This window comes from Meleagris gallopavo, chromosome 19 (assembly GCF_905368555.1).
Source record: "Meleagris gallopavo chromosome 19, MGAL_WU_HG_1.1, whole genome shotgun sequence".
Taxonomy (NCBI): domain Eukaryota; kingdom Metazoa; phylum Chordata; class Aves; order Galliformes; family Phasianidae; genus Meleagris; species Meleagris gallopavo.
Window position 1 is genome coordinate 5,035,376 of NC_139422.1, and position 16,505 is coordinate 5,051,880.

Here is a 16,505-nt window from a genome sequence, read left to right on the forward strand (position 1 = left end):
TAAAATCCTTGCTCTGTCACCCACTTGCTGGATGCCTTGGAAGACCTTAAGGGTTGTTGTTGTTTTTTTCCTAATATTTAGAACAATCACCATGTGGAGAACATAACTGCTAAGATGAAGGGCCTGAAGGGCAAAGTGTCAGATCTGGAGAAAGCTGCGGCTCAGAGGAAAGCCAAATTGGATGAGAATTCTGCCTTCCTCCAGTTCAACTGGAAAGCAGACGTGGTGGAGTCATGGATAGGTATGTTCTGTGTTGGAGCACAGTGTGCTAGCAGAAAGAAACTGAAATGCACCTCCATTTCTCAATGTGTAGCTTCATACTTTGTTAGAGTAAGCAGGCATAAACCCAAAGGAATGAGCGGTGTTATACCTGATAGATTCTGGTGAGATAATTGTTAGACCAGAATTTGGAACTGAGGGAGAATTTGAGATAAAGATGTTTTCATTTTTACTGAATGTGCTTCATTTTCCAGGTGAGAAAGAAAACAGTCTGAAGACAGATGATTACGGCCGTGACCTCTCCTCTGTGCAAACACTACTCACCAAACAGGTTAGTGCTGATGCTGCCTTCCATCTGTAAGTGATCAAGGAAACAAGTCAATACTTCTCTAATACCAGATTTTGGTATTCATATTTCTATTTTTATTTGACAATTCTTATATAATCTTGCATATATTTCTATGTAAAATATTTCTTTTTTTAATGCTTCAGGAAACTTTTGATGCTGGACTTCAGGCTTTCCAGCAGGAGGGAATTGCAAACATCACTGCTCTGAAAGACCAGCTATTGGCAGCCAAACATATCCAATCAAAGGCCATTGAGGCTCGGCACGCTTCCTTGATGAAACGCTGGAATCAGCTACTTGCTAATTCTGCAGCCAGGAAAAAGAAACTCTTGGAGGCTCAGGAGCACTTCAGAAAGGTGAGTCACCAAACCACGGGGCTACAAAAATCTAATTGTTCTCTTTGGAGGAAAAACAGCACAATACTCAGCACTTAGGCAGCTTTCTTATTTGCAGCTAATGATTATGGAGATCCAGAGGACTTAAAAGTTTTTTATATACTTGCAAGGAATGAGTAATAAAGGCTAACTATTACTTGAGCTTGTTGACTTTAGATAATCTCATACAGAATATTTGCATTACAGAATTGAACAACCAGTTTATTTTCTCTTTGCAAGGTTGAGGATCTCTTCCTGACCTTTGCCAAGAAGGCCTCTGCCTTCAACAGTTGGTTTGAGAATGCTGAAGAGGACCTGACGGATCCTGTGCGCTGCAATTCTCTGGAAGAAATCAAAGCACTGCGAGAAGCCCACGATGCGTTCCGTTCATCACTTAGCTCTGCCCAAGCTGACTTCAACCAGCTGGCAGAGCTCGATCGCCAGATCAAGAGCTTCCGTGTAGCCTCCAACCCATACACTTGGTTTACTATGGAGGCTCTTGAAGAAACTTGGAGGAATCTGCAGAAAATTATCAAGGCAAGTTGGAGAGCTGCTTCTCGTAGCTTATGACCTTTTGAGTCTTCCTTGGAATTTGTCTGCCAGATAATCAATGCAAAAGTTTGTCACTGTACTAAAAGTGGAAATCTCTCAAATTTGGGGAGTAAAGAAAAACATCCATTAGCTTGTGCTGTTGTTCAGATTTTCAGTGATCTTTCACTCTCCAGAGACAAAGCACATGTCCCTCAATCCTGACTGTAGAGGAAGTTTCACATTCAGGCTATACAGTCAAGTAATGGCTGCATCAGTTCTAATTCTCAAGGATTTGGTTGGAAGGTTCTGCACTGCGGTCTTAACCTCAGTGAGTTATGAAGGACACTTTCTGAGTTCTCAGTCTCTTGACTTCCAGATTTGTGCTTGAATGCACTGTTGGTTTTGCTTTGTTATAAGATAAAGCCATCCACCTATTTCCCTGTTTGAAACTGTTTTTGTTTGTTCCTCAGGAGCGTGAATTGGAGCTACAGAAGGAGCAGCGAAGGCAGGAAGAAAACGACAAGCTGCGCCAGGAGTTTGCTCAGCATGCTAATGCCTTCCACCAGTGGATTCAGGAGACAAGGTATAGTTTGTCTGTCCATGAGCAACTCTTAGAGAATTGTGCAGCTAATTGTATCTATCTTACGTCTGCTTGGTCCATCTAAGTTGTAAATGTCTCCTGCTGAAAAGCAGCTATTGAGAATTTGTTCATTTCCTACAGCTGGGATTTGAGGGAAGCCCCATTAGCCACAGGAAGAGAAAGCTCTGAAGCCCCAGGTTATAGCAGTGATCCTGCTTCTGAATTCATGTTTCTGTAGTGATACCAGGTATCCAGGACTTGACTCTCTTCCAGTTATTCCTCAACTAGCCTGCAGGACAGCTGAAAAGGGTGGGGAGCAGACAGCTGGAGCAGCCTGCAGGAAGTGCTCCTGGCATTTCTGTTAATGCCTCTTTGTTCACTGGTACATTAGGAATCTCACTAGGACTTCAATAGAGAAAGAAATTGTGAAAAGAACCTGAAGGCAGGCACTTCTCTGGGGTGCTGTCTGATAATATCCATGCTGGGGGAGAGAGAGCAGATATTAAACACATGTTGTAGAAATAAAAAACCTCAGGGTTGAGAATTGCAGTGAACTGAAGAGCATGTTTCTAGAAAACGGGGGACAGAGCTGTTAGCCAGTTCTGTGTGGTGAGTTCTGTTTTCATTTAATCCTGTGATTCTCTGTCTCTGTGTGTTTACAAATAGTTCTGTATGTGTCTTCATGAAATACTGAAATTTAAATGATTTAACTTTTTGATGTTTACTTCCCACCCAAATCTGTCCCTTCTTACTGTCTTGTCTCTGTCCTGCTGCCTGATGTTTGGATCTTCACATTCCACAGGACTTACCTGCTAGATGGGTTAGTATTGAATTTTATATCTTTCAAAATATGGTGATGTGTTCTGCTCTGTCTGTGTGATTTCTTCTGTCATTGTGTTGCTTGTGAAAGCCACACCAAAACCCCTTTTATTTGAAAAGAGCGATCTAGCTGAGGTGCACAGAAAACAAGATTTTGGAGTGGATTACAAATAAACCAATAAAAACCATAACTATTTCCTAGTCAAAAGCAGAGGAAGGTATGAGTGGGAAGCCACTGGCATCCCATGGAAGTGTTAACTTCTGTTCACAGAATCACAGAACAGCTCAGGTTGGAGGAAACCATGAGGACCATCAGGTCCCCCCCTGCCATTAGCAGGGCTGCCAGCTGCTGGGTCAGGTCCTGCATCAGATTGCTCTTCCTTTGTCTGAGTGCTCGCACAAGGAAAGGCTCTTACTCTGAGATGTGGGAGAGAACAGAATGATCATCTTCACATGGCTTTTAAAACACTTTTCCAATAGTCAGAGATTTGCTTAGCAGCATGGATTTTCCACTGTAACTGTTCTCTGAATGATTAAATCCCCAAAGTATGGACTATTTTGTTCTGGGAGGAGAAAGACGTGTTCCTATCAAGAGGCTTTGCTGAAATTACGGGTCTTTAAGACTTCATAATACACAGATGTGAACTTTTTAATCTGCTGATTAGCCATACTGTGGAAGAGGTGCTTACCCTGCCGAGATTTTATTCTTGATGGCAGAGAAGAAAATCTTCCAACAGGAACACGGAGACCTGCCCAGGTTGGCTGGCAGCTGGATGCCTGCAGTGTGAGCTCCTGTCCTGCATCCCCCAGTGAGGATGGTGATTTGTCAGGAAGCGCAAAGGAAACAATACAATCTTTAAAAGTCTTCAGACTGCCAAAACCTCCCAGAGTGTGTCTGCCCATTTACATTTCTTCAGTGTTAAAAAAAACTGCGACACAATAGAAGCTTTGTAGCAAGACATAGTGTAAAATGTTAACAAACACTGCGTGGGCCTGGCGCAGGGGCTGTCGGCCCTGTGCAAAGGGCTGGAGAGGAGGTGGGGGCCTTTCTTACAAAGATAAATGGCTTTTCACAATAAAAGGGTGGAATTCTTCGCAGATAGCTGCTGCTTATGTGCTCTGTAATGACCACAGCGTCTTGTTCTGCTGTTTCTGCCAGAGAAAAAATAGTTTGCCCCATTTTTGCTGAACAGTTCAATGGAACCGAGCAGATTTTCCTGGAACGGAAGCTGAATTCTCTGCTCCTTGTAAATTGGTGTAGTAGATGAGTTCTTGTATCCAAGAATGAGCTGACAGAAAGGGGCCATTTACTAAAAGCCAGCGGGACAGGGCTGGAGATCACCATGCCAAGAGCTTTTGTTGAACAAATTACCAGAAGGCTGCTGATACGCAAGGCAGAGTCGGTCCTTAATTCTGTGTGAATGGGTTACAAACACAGACTGAGCTCAGAGAGCCCTGGGCTGTGCTTGGCCTGCCTTGGCAAGAGGGAAAGCAGGGCTCCAGAGAGGCTCCAGGGCAGCAGAGAGGTCCTGCAGGCAGCGAGTTGGTGTGGTGATGGCTGTGTGTGCGTGGTGCTGTGTGGGAGAGGGGAGCAAAGCAGAGCGTGCAGGTGGAAAGAACGCCTTTGTAGAACCTGTAGATGAGCTAAAACTGCAAAATGCATTTTTTTTTTTTATCCTAGCGTTTCTCCTTTTTGTGTGATTTACACAAAAATAACCAGTTAGTTTCCTGTGTGTGCAACCAGCTTCTGGATTTGTTTATTTCATAAGTAATGGCTTCTGTTTGCTGCAAGGTGGTGATGCTGCAGTGGCCGTGTTTGGGTGTGTTCTGTCCACTGTTCTTTCTTCTTCTTTTTTGGAATTTACCTGGTTTCTTTTCTTCGATTAGCATAGCCTATCGTCGTGTCATTCGTGTCTATCAGTATGAAGTTGGGGATGATCTATCTGGAAGGTTTTTTTTCCTCTTTATTTTCTTACCTCACTTTGGTTTTCAAATGCACTCTTTAATTCCAAGGCTCGCTTTCCTTCCAACTAACTGTCACAGCTTAGAGATGCTTGGAGGTGTGTTCCCTGCAGGGTGTCCCTCCCGTGGTTGGCTCCCAGCTTCCTGCTCAGGGCTCTGGATGTGCACTTAGTCTGGCTTTAACTCTGTTGGTAGGAAACACTCACATGTCCAGGGTGTTTCTGTGGCTACAGAGCAATCCAGCATTTGCAGTCCCCTCCTCAAAAGCATGTAGGATAGACTTCAGAGGGGCTGAAAAGCTGCAGTCACCGACAGGACCCTCAGTACCAGTCAGAAGCATGGCACACCCAGGTGGGCTGTCCACACACGGGTTGTGGTGAGCTCCCACCATCAGTGGGAGGATGGAGGTCCCTGAATGCTGCAGCTTGAGGGCTGCTTAGGTTCCTGGGGGGGAGGAGGGCAGCAACCAGAGACATTCCTTAGCTGGTCCCTACAAAGTGATGCTGGAGACATCCCTGCAGTGGGGATCCTGGTGTGTGAGAGTGGGGCTGCATGGAACTGACACTGAATGGAGCAGCACTGCCTCAGTTCCTCCAGGTGCTGGGAGGGATGGGGCAGGAAGGCACCTCTCCATCAGCCTACATAGGGGAGCTCTAGGGTTTTCTGCAGTGATTGTGCTGTGCTAAGATTACTTTCCAACCAAACCAGCAGTTCTCAAGAGGTCTCTTCTCCCTGTTTTATCCCCAGTAACGCACCTCTATAGAGTTCCAATGCAGCCCATCGCAGCGAATCCCTCGTGGTTGGTGTGTGTGTGTGCTGGGCACGGCGGAGCGGGGTGGGACTGCACCAAGTTTCTAATTTCATGAGGCCAGCAAAGCGGGTGCTGTGGATTTGGCATGAAGTGTGACTGCTGATCGTGTTGCCTTTCAAATGGGGCTAGAAATTAACTGTATAAAGAAATGAGAATTAAACAAGATGTAATGTGTCTGCCTGAAATAGAGAGTCAGAATAAATGAAACACAAACCCAGCATTGAAATATTTGCACAACAATACTGCTGTAAGGCTTTGTAAGGAAGGACTGTTAATTTCAAGCCCCACCTGCCATTTTTTATGGGAGAAGTACTGTGTCTCACTGTAATTCTGTACCTAGGTCCTGTATGGTGGAGGAGTCAGGAACACTGGAATCCCAGCTGGAAGCTACTAAAGTAAGCAATGCTCACCTGTCTGTAAAGCACCTCCCTGAAGTGATAACTCAGAAACATGGGGTGGGAATGAAACTGCATGCAATTATATGGTAAAATCTTAATTGATTTTTATACATTTTGAATATTGAAGAAATCTTTATCTGATGTCTGCTTATATCCCAGGACATTAAACAACACTCCAATGCAGTTTTCCTTTTTCCTCCTAAATGAATGTTCATTTTAAGGCTGGTTGTTGTTTTGGTTTTTGAACTCCTTGATTTTCTCTTCCTCTCTCACTCCTACCAGCGCAAACACCAGGAGATCCGGGCTATGAGAAGCCAGCTGAAGAAGATTGAGGACCTTGGAGCAGCCATGGAAGAGGCACTTATCTTGGACAACAAATACACAGAGCACAGCACCGTGGGGCTGGCACAGCAGTGGGACCAGCTTGACCAGCTGGGAATGAGAATGCAGCACAATCTGGAGCAGCAGATTCAAGCTCGGTACTGCCTGCCCTGCGTGCAGTGTGCGCTGTGCCTGGCCTGGGGGGAGGTGAACAATAACACACTGCTGTCTGTCTGAAAGCAAACCTTGTGCAGTCAGTGCTGATGAGTCTCTCCTGCGTTCTGCAGTGTAGAGCTCCTTAACCCCCAACATTTCTCAACTCTCTTCAGAGGGATGAAGTTAGCATGGTTTGGAATAGCTCCTATTGGCTCCTTGGAGGAGCTGATTTATTCCTTTGAGCTGTGATGTGATGTATTGTCTGCTCACTTTTCCTCAGCTGATGCAGACTGCTGGTTTGGGGCAGATGGACTCCATTGGAGTTCTGCAGTTTAGGAACTGTTCAATAACTTTGCTTCTTCTCTTTCAGAAACACAACTGGAGTCACAGAGGAGGCCCTGAAGGAGTTCAGCATGATGTTCAAGTGAGTTGCAGGGAAAGAATGCCAGTGGAATAGTCGGGAGATATTTCTGGCACGTGGATGGCTCCTGTTCGCAGGATTCTCTGGCTGTTGTGTTTGTAGCTCCTTTATTGTCTGCCCAGTTTTGTACTGAGCTGCTCTGATCTCTGCCAGATGGCAGAGCCTCCAGACACACCCACTGCTGGCTGGGTGCACCACAGCCATGAGAGCTTTCCGTGGGCATGCTCACTTGTGGGCACAGTTATGTAGAACCAAGAGTGAATTCCAGCTGGGAATACAGCCCTTCTTTGGTGTTTTTTAAGCAAAGTAAAGAATTTATGTTTACATTGTTAGGTAGGAAATGCCTGTTAATTCAAGCTCGCTTCTCCAGAATGGTGGACTGGCTGTAAGGTTCTCATTTTCAGCCCACCGTGTAACTTTGAATGAGATACTCAGCATCTTAACACTTAGTAATGTGGGTTTTGGTTTTGTGTTTTTTAGGCACTTTGACAAGGACAAATCTGGACGTCTTAATCACCAGGAGTTTAAGTCTTGCTTGCGTTCCCTTGGCTACGACCTGCCCATGGTTGAGGAGGGAGAGCCTGACCCCGAATTTGAGTCTATTCTTGACACTGTTGATCCCAACAGGTACATGCACCAGATCTTCTGCTTTTCTATAGCCAAGTATTTTATCAGTACCTTTTTGGGGGGTTAGCTGGAAAGCCTCTTAGAGGCCGAGAGCTTTGCTTTCCCAAGGGCTGTTTTCACAGTAATTCATGTGGAAAAAAAATTCTCACAAAGGCAAGAACGACATTTGTCAAGAAGATCCTCCACTTGGACAGTGGTCTGGTGTTGATGCAGCCTCCTGTGTTGAGGTTTTTACTGCTCCCAGAGCAGTCAGAGCCCTTCTCTCAGGAGGAAGCACACTGTGGTACGAAGGGATAGCAGTGCTCACCTGCTGGCTGTTTCATTGGCAGGGATGGCCACGTCTCACTGCAGGAGTACATGGCGTTCATGATCAGCAGAGAAACAGAGAACGTGAAATCCAGCGAGGAGATTGAGAGTGCTTTCCGTGCCCTCAGCTCGGAGGGGAAGCCTTACGTGACCAAGGAGGAGCTCTACCAGGTACGTGACATTTGTGGCCCTCTAGAAAGGAACAGAGGGAGGTGTTTTGTTCATAGGTTGTTAACAAAAACAGCACTAATGATTTGGAAGTTCACATTTCTGTAGTTAAGCCAGTTCTGAACCTGCAGAGGTAACCCGTGCAGCAAATAAAGAAATCATAGTTACAGCTCTGCCCATCTGCTTTCTTGGCCCTAAAGAGGAGGATTAACTGAACTGCCAAGGATTTACTTAAGTAAAGCGAGAGCTGCTCCAAGGCCCAGGAAGGGCTGCATTCACTGTCTCCCTCCTCAGAAACTCATGTTTTCCTATAATCATGTGGGAGACTGGAGGGAGGTGTTTCTCCAAGCAGTGATTTGAAGGAGAAACTTCAGTCTGTGCTTAACCACCGAGAACACGACCTCCCTCCCACTGCCCTGCCAAGAGAGCAAGTTTTTCCTGTCTGAATCAGTTGGCAGAAAAATAAAGAGGCTGCTCTTGTTCCTCATATTTGTTACCTGTTCTGTCTTCTCTGTGGTGGGAAGCTGCAGGTCAGACCTCCCAACCTTGAACCAAAATGCAAACAAACAGCTCCTTTCCACGCCAGGCACAGTTCTGGTGCTTCTGCTCCCAGCTGTGCCCCTGGGGAGGAGCGGTGCTGCTGCTCAGTGCCCCACCTGCAGCCCCAGAGCCCCCATCTCCACCTTTGCTGTCTTTATCTTTCAGAACCTGACCCGGGAACAAGCCGACTACTGCATTTCTCACATGAAGCCCTACATGGATGGCAAGGGCAGAGAACTTCCTTCTGCCTACGACTACATAGAATTTACACGTTCACTCTTTGTGAATTGATCCAAAACACTAGTACCAAAAGATACAAAGAACATGCTCACGTTTGCTGACTATAAGCTCTGCATGTGTCTCTCTTTGTGCTCTACAATAATCAATGTTACTTTATGATGTAACCTTAAACTGCTTAGCTTAAAACTCTTAGGGAAGACAAACATATTGCAGTGTGCTTCAATAAAAGTTACTGGTCGAACCACATTATTTCGTGTTTAATGGTTAAATGCAGCTCTGTCACATGGATGAAACTTCAGCTGTAGTCACAGTCAGGTGTTTTGTGGGCTGAACGGGCAGCTTTTCCCAGAGTCAGAGCAGTGAGGAGCTCCCCACGGCTGCTGTGCTGCTGTCTCAGTCTGTGAGCTCACTTGCCAGCTGCTCCAGGTGATTCATTTCCCTGGGCTGCTGCTCGGTGAAGTCAGAACTCAGCTGCCAGACTTTGACTGTTCCAGCAGCATCCCCTGCTGCCAGAAGCTGAGTTTGCTTGGTGTTAAATTCTAAACAGTACACGGGGCATTCATCCACGGCCTGCTTTATGGAAACAGCAGGCTTCTGGGAGCTCTTCTCAAAGTCAAACAGGTGCACATCTCCTATAAAACAGAAACACAGCTGTACAGTAACAGACCTTACATGCAGAATGTTACCTACTCAGTCTGGCACTTCACAGATGCTCTTCTTCAGACGGGGTCTAGACTTTGACAGGTGACATCACTGTAAGACAGCCCACATTTATTCTGCTGTCACCTGAAGGCAACTCACAGGATTCTGTGAAATCTCCATTTCTTTCACTAAACGTGTTTGGGAAATTTTCTGAGTTGTTTCTTACTCTTACCTCTAGAAGTAAATGTCAAAGGCAAGGAAGCTGGAGGTAAGTTTTAGCCTCAGTAACTGCTGTGTTATATCCCTGTGAACTGCTGGAGCCACAGCTTTAAAGGTAGGATTGAAAATAACCGCTACTGATATTATCTTGCTTGAGTTCAAAATGACTGTTGTACTAATTGCTCTGCACAAGCAATGGTTATTGCTCTCTCTGCTTGTGGGATACAGTGATCAGAACTGACTGGTATTAATTAATAGCCAGCACGAAATTTAATTTTCAGTCTGAGAAGATGCAGCTCCAGTTACTTGCCTTCCCCAGAAGCCACTGCAAAGACCAGAGGTCGGACGGGAGACCAGCGAACACAGAAGAGGTATTTTGTAGATAACTGAAGAGAAATGAGGGGTTGTGTCTGCAACATGGAGCTCAGGTGAACTTGTCCATCAGTCCCACAGCTCAGAAAGAGATTCCTGGGTAGAGGACGTTGCAAGAAACAACATTTTGGGCTTCAGTGCTAAACATACAGAACAAAACTCCCCTAAGGAGTACAATCCTGCATGCTGCTCCTGTTCTGTCAGTATCTATTTCCTAAAGCAGCAATTTCTAAGCTGTACTCTGGGATGCAGTCTGCAGAGACACGGCTTTGTCAGTGCTCTCAATTAAGTTTAATGAGGGCTCACGCTGCCCACTGAGTATGATGGGTTGTAGGCCGGAGATGCCTGAGAACTGCTGATCTGGAGACAGGCATTGTTAGCACTGTTTGTCTCACAAAGTAAATGCAAACCCGGGCAGTCAGCATGTTTCATGGAGAGATGGTGGTGGGCCTCTCCCATGGGCAGTGGGTGGAATTCAGGCAGCTGCTAGTGAGACATGATGGGCAGCATTAATTCGGTAAATAACTGTATTTTCAGCTGTTTCCCCTTGACTTCCAATTGCTCTTTAGTATTCAAGGATGATCTAAGGAAGGTGCTAACATTCTACATGGGCTGGGGTACAAATGCTATTTTGTTTTACTTGTGTTCTGACCACATGCAGCGTATCTGAGTGTGCAGCTTCACCACAGCCAATGGGCAGTGGTTCTCCTTCAATAGTTAGTTAGATTCCCAATGCTAGGTGAGACTTGTTTGGAACTTGTACATGCACAAAACGCCAGTATTGTCTGAAAAATGTACATTCAGAACTAAGTAACAACTTGTGACCAGTGTGCAGCACTGGTGTTTGGGTACAGCTCTTGCCTGTGGAAGGGGGAGCAGCTGACGGAGTACACCGGCCCGCTGTGTGGGGAGAAGGTGAGCTCAGCTGGTGCTCTGAGGGGAACAGAACCTCCTGTCCGGCGGGGAGCTGGAGTGTCTGCTGCAGTGGAGCATTTGAGTGAGAAGCCGCCTTCCACACCAACAATGAACACATGGGGATTGAAGTGCGAAAAAGAGAGCGATGTCACACCTACAGCCGCCTCTCCCCACGCGAGCTGGGAGAAAAACAAACACATGATGTAAGCGATGGGGGCTTCTGCTGTGGGAATGCAGTCAGAGCAGTGCCAGACAGCTCGTCACAGACCAAAGGAGTTGTTCTCCACACAGCCTGTGCCAGCTGTGATGGTCTTAGCATCGCTGAGCCTTCAACCCCTGCAGCATCCACCTACAGTGTGAATTACGAGTGCTGTAAGCAAGTTCTCTTCTTGGTCCCAGCAACATTAGACCACGGCAAAACCTCAGCTGCTGCCAGCCTCTGAAGGGACTGACTTTCACTATGGGAGGGAGATGGGATCAGGGGTTACTCTTTATGTTCAAAAAGGAGCTTTTCCTGGTCCTGTGCCAGGCTTGGCCTGCTGTCCGGTTTCTAGATACAGAGCACAGCTGTCAGACAAACTCATGAACTCACCTTCTTCAGCTGAGCGCTGCGAGGGATCTGCTGAGCCACCAGGGCAAACCCTTCAGCCACGGCCAGCCGCCCATCTCGCTCCTCCCTCCACACCAGGATCTTACCATCCGTCGATGCGCTCAGCAGCTCGATGTGGTTTCCATGCTTGGCATCGGGCAGCCAGTGAACCTGTTGCAAAGGAGAAAGGAGCTGAGCTCCGCGTGAGGGGGCTGTCAGCACTGCTGCCCACATGCTCAGCAGCCTGCAGGCCCTTATCCTGCCAGACCAGATGAGCAGCAGCACACAGACACAGTTGTGTTAGGAGAGAAACGAGCTCAAGCGTTCAGGGCTGAATTCTGGTTTCCAGGTTTTGCCTGCTGTTGTTTTTGAGCTCTGGTATTTATAGCACTTCCACTCTGCTGTAAATGAAAGCATTTTCCTAACTTTCAGATGAGAAAATACACAGACTGCCCAAAGTCACAGTGCTTCAGAGGAACAACAAAAAAAACCCACAAGGAAGCCAAAGAGCACTGACAGACTGTGCCCCTTCTTTAAGCTTTAAACTTCAAGCTTCCACCTAAGGATCAGTGACACTTTATGACTTAATTGTTGGCCTAATCTGCATCAGTAAGCCCTTGCAGCATAGGAACAGCCCTGCTCATTCATCCTGAACTAGAAGTTATTTTACAGGGAAAGCATCCAGTTCAGCACATGGCAGTTCTGTATCAGTTCTGGGGAAAAATGGTAAATGAAAGGAGAGCACAGCAGCTGAAATAGAGCAGTTTGTTTGAGAGCTTCAGGTGAAGTGCTAACAAGGGATAAAACTGAAGGGATAAAATCCAGCACTGATAACTCTCTTCTCCTCCAGCTATGCTTACTGTGAAAGCTCTCACCTGATAGACTGGATCAGTGTGAGTGTCATCTGTCATCCCTGTCCGCCAGATCAAGGGGTCTTCTGGTTTGCTGGTGTCCCACACCACTGTTTCCCCACTGAACAGACCAGCTGCAAGGGAAGAGGTAACAATGACACTTTAAGGGGCACACAGTGAACAGTGCAACGGGCACTGAAAAATGTAAATATCAATTTCTAGTTCAGAATCAACAGTGCACTCAGTCTTGGTGAGCGTTAGTTCCTTCAGTTGTGGAACTGCAATACCATTACTTTTGGAAGAAATCTCAGGCTGAGGTGAGAGAAAAATGATCCAAGCTAAAGAACAAGGGGTAGGTTTCAAGTAAGATCTAACCTACCAGCTATCAGTGAAGGCTGGGAGGGATGGAAGGCCAAGCACATGACAGAACTGGGAGCATCCACCACAAGGTCGGGACGTTGTGGATCCAACCTTCTTCTATCCAGATTCCAGGTACAGACATAGGATTTCTCTGTGCTCCAGTCCCCATCATTCAACCTGACGAAGAGAAAGCTACACCATACTGTGCCTGATACATGACAATCCCAGCTCACGCAGAGCTCTGGTACGTCCCAGTCATCATTTATACATGTGCTGCTTCGTGGCCAGAAGGAAAACTGAAATCAAGGGCTTGTGAAGTGACAGAACTTCTCTGCATGTTGGTACATACACAGAATGTTTCAGTGCAGCAACTGAACAAAGTGCCTGCCAGGAAATCTCATACACCATTCCCTTTTTCCAGGTCTATTAACCATCCAAATGCTGGGACCAGTCAAAAGAGCACCCACAGAAAGTTCCTATGAACCCAACAGACCAAACTGCTGCTGATTTGCAAACAGGCAGATCTGCAAGATAGGTTTCCTCAAACAAAGACCTGAAGAACCAGGGTCTGAGAAAAGACTGTTGTCCCTTTGCTTTCTTTGTTACCTTCTTCTGACTCTATCACTGCGTGTTTACCAAATTGTAACCCCTGTAGACAGGAGAAGAACACCCCCAAAACGCTGACTGCTGCAAGCCACCTGCCCACAGCAGACATACCAAAACACCTGCATGCCTACCCCCAGCAACCAGCTGGCACAGCACATATTCTGAAGGTAAAGGTTTCTACAATGAAGGAACTTTGAGCTGATATGTGTGAGGAGCTGTTCAGACACATGAGAGTAATGATGGGAAGTGCTGATAGAGGCCCTTCTCACAGCACCTCCATGTGTTCCATCCTCAGCACCACACTGCCCAAACTACAAGAGATGGCTGAGGGCAGAACAGAGAGGGGACAGAACAGGAAGCAATTGTTTGAGCCTGACTTCTGCCTTTCCCTGATGTTCTTAATTATTAAAAGAGATACTGAGCAAACAAAAGAAGGACATTTTCATAGCGTGCGTAGCTGAGCTGTGAAACTCCTTATTAAAGGAGGTGGTAGAGGCTAAAAGTCTAAGATAGACGCATAAGTTCACAGAAGGGAATTCTACTGAAGGTAACCACAGATGTAAAAACCACATTCTAATCTGAAAATAGCTGTGAACTGGGAGAGCAGAAGGGAAAAGAGATGTACAGGTTGGCCCGGTTTTACTTCTCCCTGTACATTTACTGCCGGATGCACTTTTTGCTAGGGCTTTTAATCCAAGGAAACCATAACAGAAAGAAAACTGAGTAAGGGCAACACAAAGGCAGAGAAAGGAGACACTGTTACAGATGTTCACTGAATTAGATGAACTGTCCCACTCTCATTTCAGAGATTCTTAAATGTTTGTTAGCACACATCCATGGCACCAGGCCCCTGTGAAGGGGTGCCAGGTTCATGAAAGGTGCAAAGAAACCTTCTTAAAATGACCTGATCTGCAATGAACAAAGCTTGTGCTTTGAAACCTCACCCACATATGTCTGCAAGTGTGCTTGCTCTTTGCATTTCTTTTTCAAACAGAATCTATCTGGAAGCGGTTCTGTAAGAGTATGTCTATCCGTTTTAAAAGGAAAAAAAGTAGAAGACGTAGAAGCCATAATTTGAGACTGCCCTGAGTTTTGTTTTCTTTGAATGTGGCTTTTTTTTTTTTAACAGAACTAAGGTTCATTTCTATATAGTTTATTATTGAAGTCAGCCCAAAATGTCACATGAACATCAGGTGTGCTCCCAAAGCCATGTGGATACTCACCGGCCATACGAGCATGCTACAACAGATCCTGTTGCATTCCATGAGACACCAGTAACCTGCAGGTGTTGATCCTGAGCCTCTGGGTATGACAATGTATGCAAACACAACACCTGGGAGAGATTAAATTCAAGCAATGAAGCAATTGTTTCTGAACACGAAGACTTGAGATCTGTACATGGCCTGGGTGCAATCACATGGCCTCACTGCAGGCTTCCCCTCTGTTAATGTACCTTATAGCTATCTGTGGAAAAAGAAGGTGAATTCCTACTAGAATAAAATAAATAAAATTTTAAAAAAAGTATGATCCCACCAAACCAACTGCCTCTTCATAATGACCTCCTTCAGAGTGCACAGCTCAGGGGCTGTATGATGAGCTGCAGGGATGCACTGCTGGGTTTATCACAGCCCTCCAGCACCATCCCAGCACCCACTGAGCTTCACAAGAAACGGTTTGGAAATGAGCACACCAACGTGCACTGACAAGATACAGCCTGCTCCCACTCTCCTACACCATACACTGAACAAATATAACCTAAATAAGAAGAGCTGCCAAATCGCTGACTTCAGCTGTTCCTGGACTGCCAGCCTAGCATGCTCTGAAGGGGCTCCTGGATGCTGAGGATACGGCAGCACTGCTGGCAGCTTCGTTCTCATAAAGCTGCTGCAACACAGCCACCAGCAGGAAGAACTGATTTAGCGTGCAGGAACAGGGCACAGGCAGAGGGGAGATCTGCAGGAAATCCACCAAACCCTGCTAATTTCTAATGATTAGAATCCAGCAAGATTAGTCACGGCAGTAAGGAACAGAAGTAAGGAGTCACAGCTACTGTGAGCAGCTGTCCCAGGTAACAACAAGGATCTGAGCACCACAGGCTTACTGTTCTGTTCTGATCCGTCCAGTTCACATCAAAGCCATCGAAGGCACGACTTGCCACATTCTTGTTCAGCTCTTTGATAACGACCTCCTCCACTCTCCGGAGGAATGCCAGCACACCGCTGTCATCCACACAGGCTCCTTGCTGCACGTCTGGGACAGCGCTCTGATCCGTCTGCACGGCAGCATCTCTGCTGCTCCGCGACTGCACTGCAGCCTCTGCCGTTGCAACTTCCCCAGTCTGGCAGCTTTTCTGGTAAAAGAAGACAGACTCTGTGAGCCGAACAGATGCAGAGTGACACGTGGAGCCTTCCCCCTGATCCAGCTCCCTGCGAGCACGCAGTAAAGGCAGAGCGCCAGGCAGGCCAGGCACTGAGCTGTGCAGTGCAGTGCATTGAGCTGTGCAGTGCAGTGCCAGGCATTGAACAGTGCAGTGCAGTGCAGAGAGCTGTGCAGTGCCGGGCACTGAGCTGTGCAGTGCCAGGCATTGAGCAGTGCTGTGCTGAGCATAGAGCTGTGCAGTGCTGAGCATAGAGCTGTGCAGTGCTGTGCATTCAGCAATGCAGTGCAGTGCATAGAGCTGTGCAGTGCTGTGCATTGAGCAATGCAGTGCAGTGCATAGAGCTGTGCAGTGCTGTGCACTGAGCAGTGCAGTGCATAAAGCTGTGCAGTGCTGTGCATTGAGCAGTGCAGTGCTGTGCACTGAGTCGTGCAGCGCAGCGTTCCGCGCACGGCCCGGCCCCTTTGCAGAACGGCCTCACAGCCGCCGTCCCTCAGCGCAGGGCAGAAGGAGCCGCCGCCACCGCCCAGCACAGCGCCCGGCCGCCCCGGCCAGCCCCCTCTCGGCGGTATAAAAGCACGGACGTGGCCGGAGCCGCCTCCATCACTTACCGCCTCGCAGCGCGCGTTCCGGGCGCTCCTCCACAGCGATCGCACCGCGGCGCCGGGTAGCGTCTCGTCCGCGAACATGGCGGCAAAGCCGGCGGGGGGATCCCGGCCACCGGAGCCGCCGCTCCGCGCCCGCCGGTTGTCATG

At 47.2% G+C, this 16,505-nt stretch overlaps 2 protein-coding genes across 10 annotated transcripts in view; one reads left to right on the forward strand and one right to left on the reverse strand.

Moving 5' to 3' along the window:
- The window catches only part of SPTAN1 (spectrin alpha, non-erythrocytic 1), a 45,878-nt gene extending 36,813 nt beyond the window's left edge, over positions 1-9,065 (forward strand). For 4 of the 9 annotated variants that reach the window (XM_085239571.1, XM_085239569.1, XM_085239572.1 and 1 more), the window contains 13 exons: positions 82-241; positions 474-550; positions 712-921; positions 1,180-1,476; positions 1,941-2,053; positions 2,853-2,870; positions 4,757-4,819; positions 5,983-6,037; positions 6,323-6,519; positions 6,888-6,941; positions 7,419-7,565; positions 7,895-8,042; positions 8,745-9,065. In XM_085239571.1, the coding sequence (XP_085095697.1) occupies positions 82-241; positions 474-550; positions 712-921; positions 1,180-1,476; positions 1,941-2,053; positions 2,853-2,870; positions 4,757-4,819; positions 5,983-6,037; positions 6,323-6,519; positions 6,888-6,941; positions 7,419-7,565; positions 7,895-8,042; positions 8,745-8,870 (1,665 nt within the window). In that variant the 3' untranslated portion in view covers positions 8,871-9,065. The remainder of the gene's footprint in view (positions 1-81; positions 242-473; positions 551-711; positions 922-1,179; positions 1,477-1,940; positions 2,054-2,852; positions 2,871-4,756; positions 4,820-5,982; positions 6,038-6,322; positions 6,520-6,887; positions 6,942-7,418; positions 7,566-7,894; positions 8,043-8,744) is intronic. The other 5 variants (XM_085239573.1, XM_085239574.1, XM_085239576.1 and 2 more) reach the window with 2 other exon arrangements.
- Positions 9,049-16,496, reverse strand: DYNC2I2 (dynein 2 intermediate chain 2). Its single transcript, XM_085239581.1, has 9 exons — positions 16,362-16,496; positions 15,475-15,723; positions 14,597-14,706; positions 12,787-12,944; positions 12,432-12,541; positions 11,560-11,727; positions 10,914-11,146; positions 9,991-10,148; positions 9,049-9,451 (listed from the first exon to the last, which is right to left on the reverse strand). The coding sequence occupies exons 1-9, from the start codon at positions 16,437-16,439 to the stop codon at positions 9,213-9,215; spliced, it is 1,503 nt and encodes a 500-aa protein (XP_085095707.1). The 5' UTR covers positions 16,440-16,496; the 3' UTR covers positions 9,049-9,212.
- Between the last annotated feature and the right edge of the window lie 9 nt (positions 16,497-16,505).

Excerpts from the sequence above, each read along its gene's own strand:
- DYNC2I2 (XM_085239581.1), bottom strand. The coding sequence starts at position 16,439 with ATGTTCGCGGACGAGACGCTACCCGGCGCCGCGGTGCGATCGCTGTGG. Across the intron at positions 14,707-15,474 it reads GGACGGATCAGAACAGAACA|GTGTTGTGTTTGCATACATT; the intron begins GTAAGCCTGTGG and ends AATCTCTCCCAG. Across the intron at positions 9,452-9,990 it reads TGCAGTGGCTTCTGGGGAAG|GAGATGTGCACCTGTTTGAC; the intron begins GCAAGTAACTGG and ends TCTGTTTTATAG.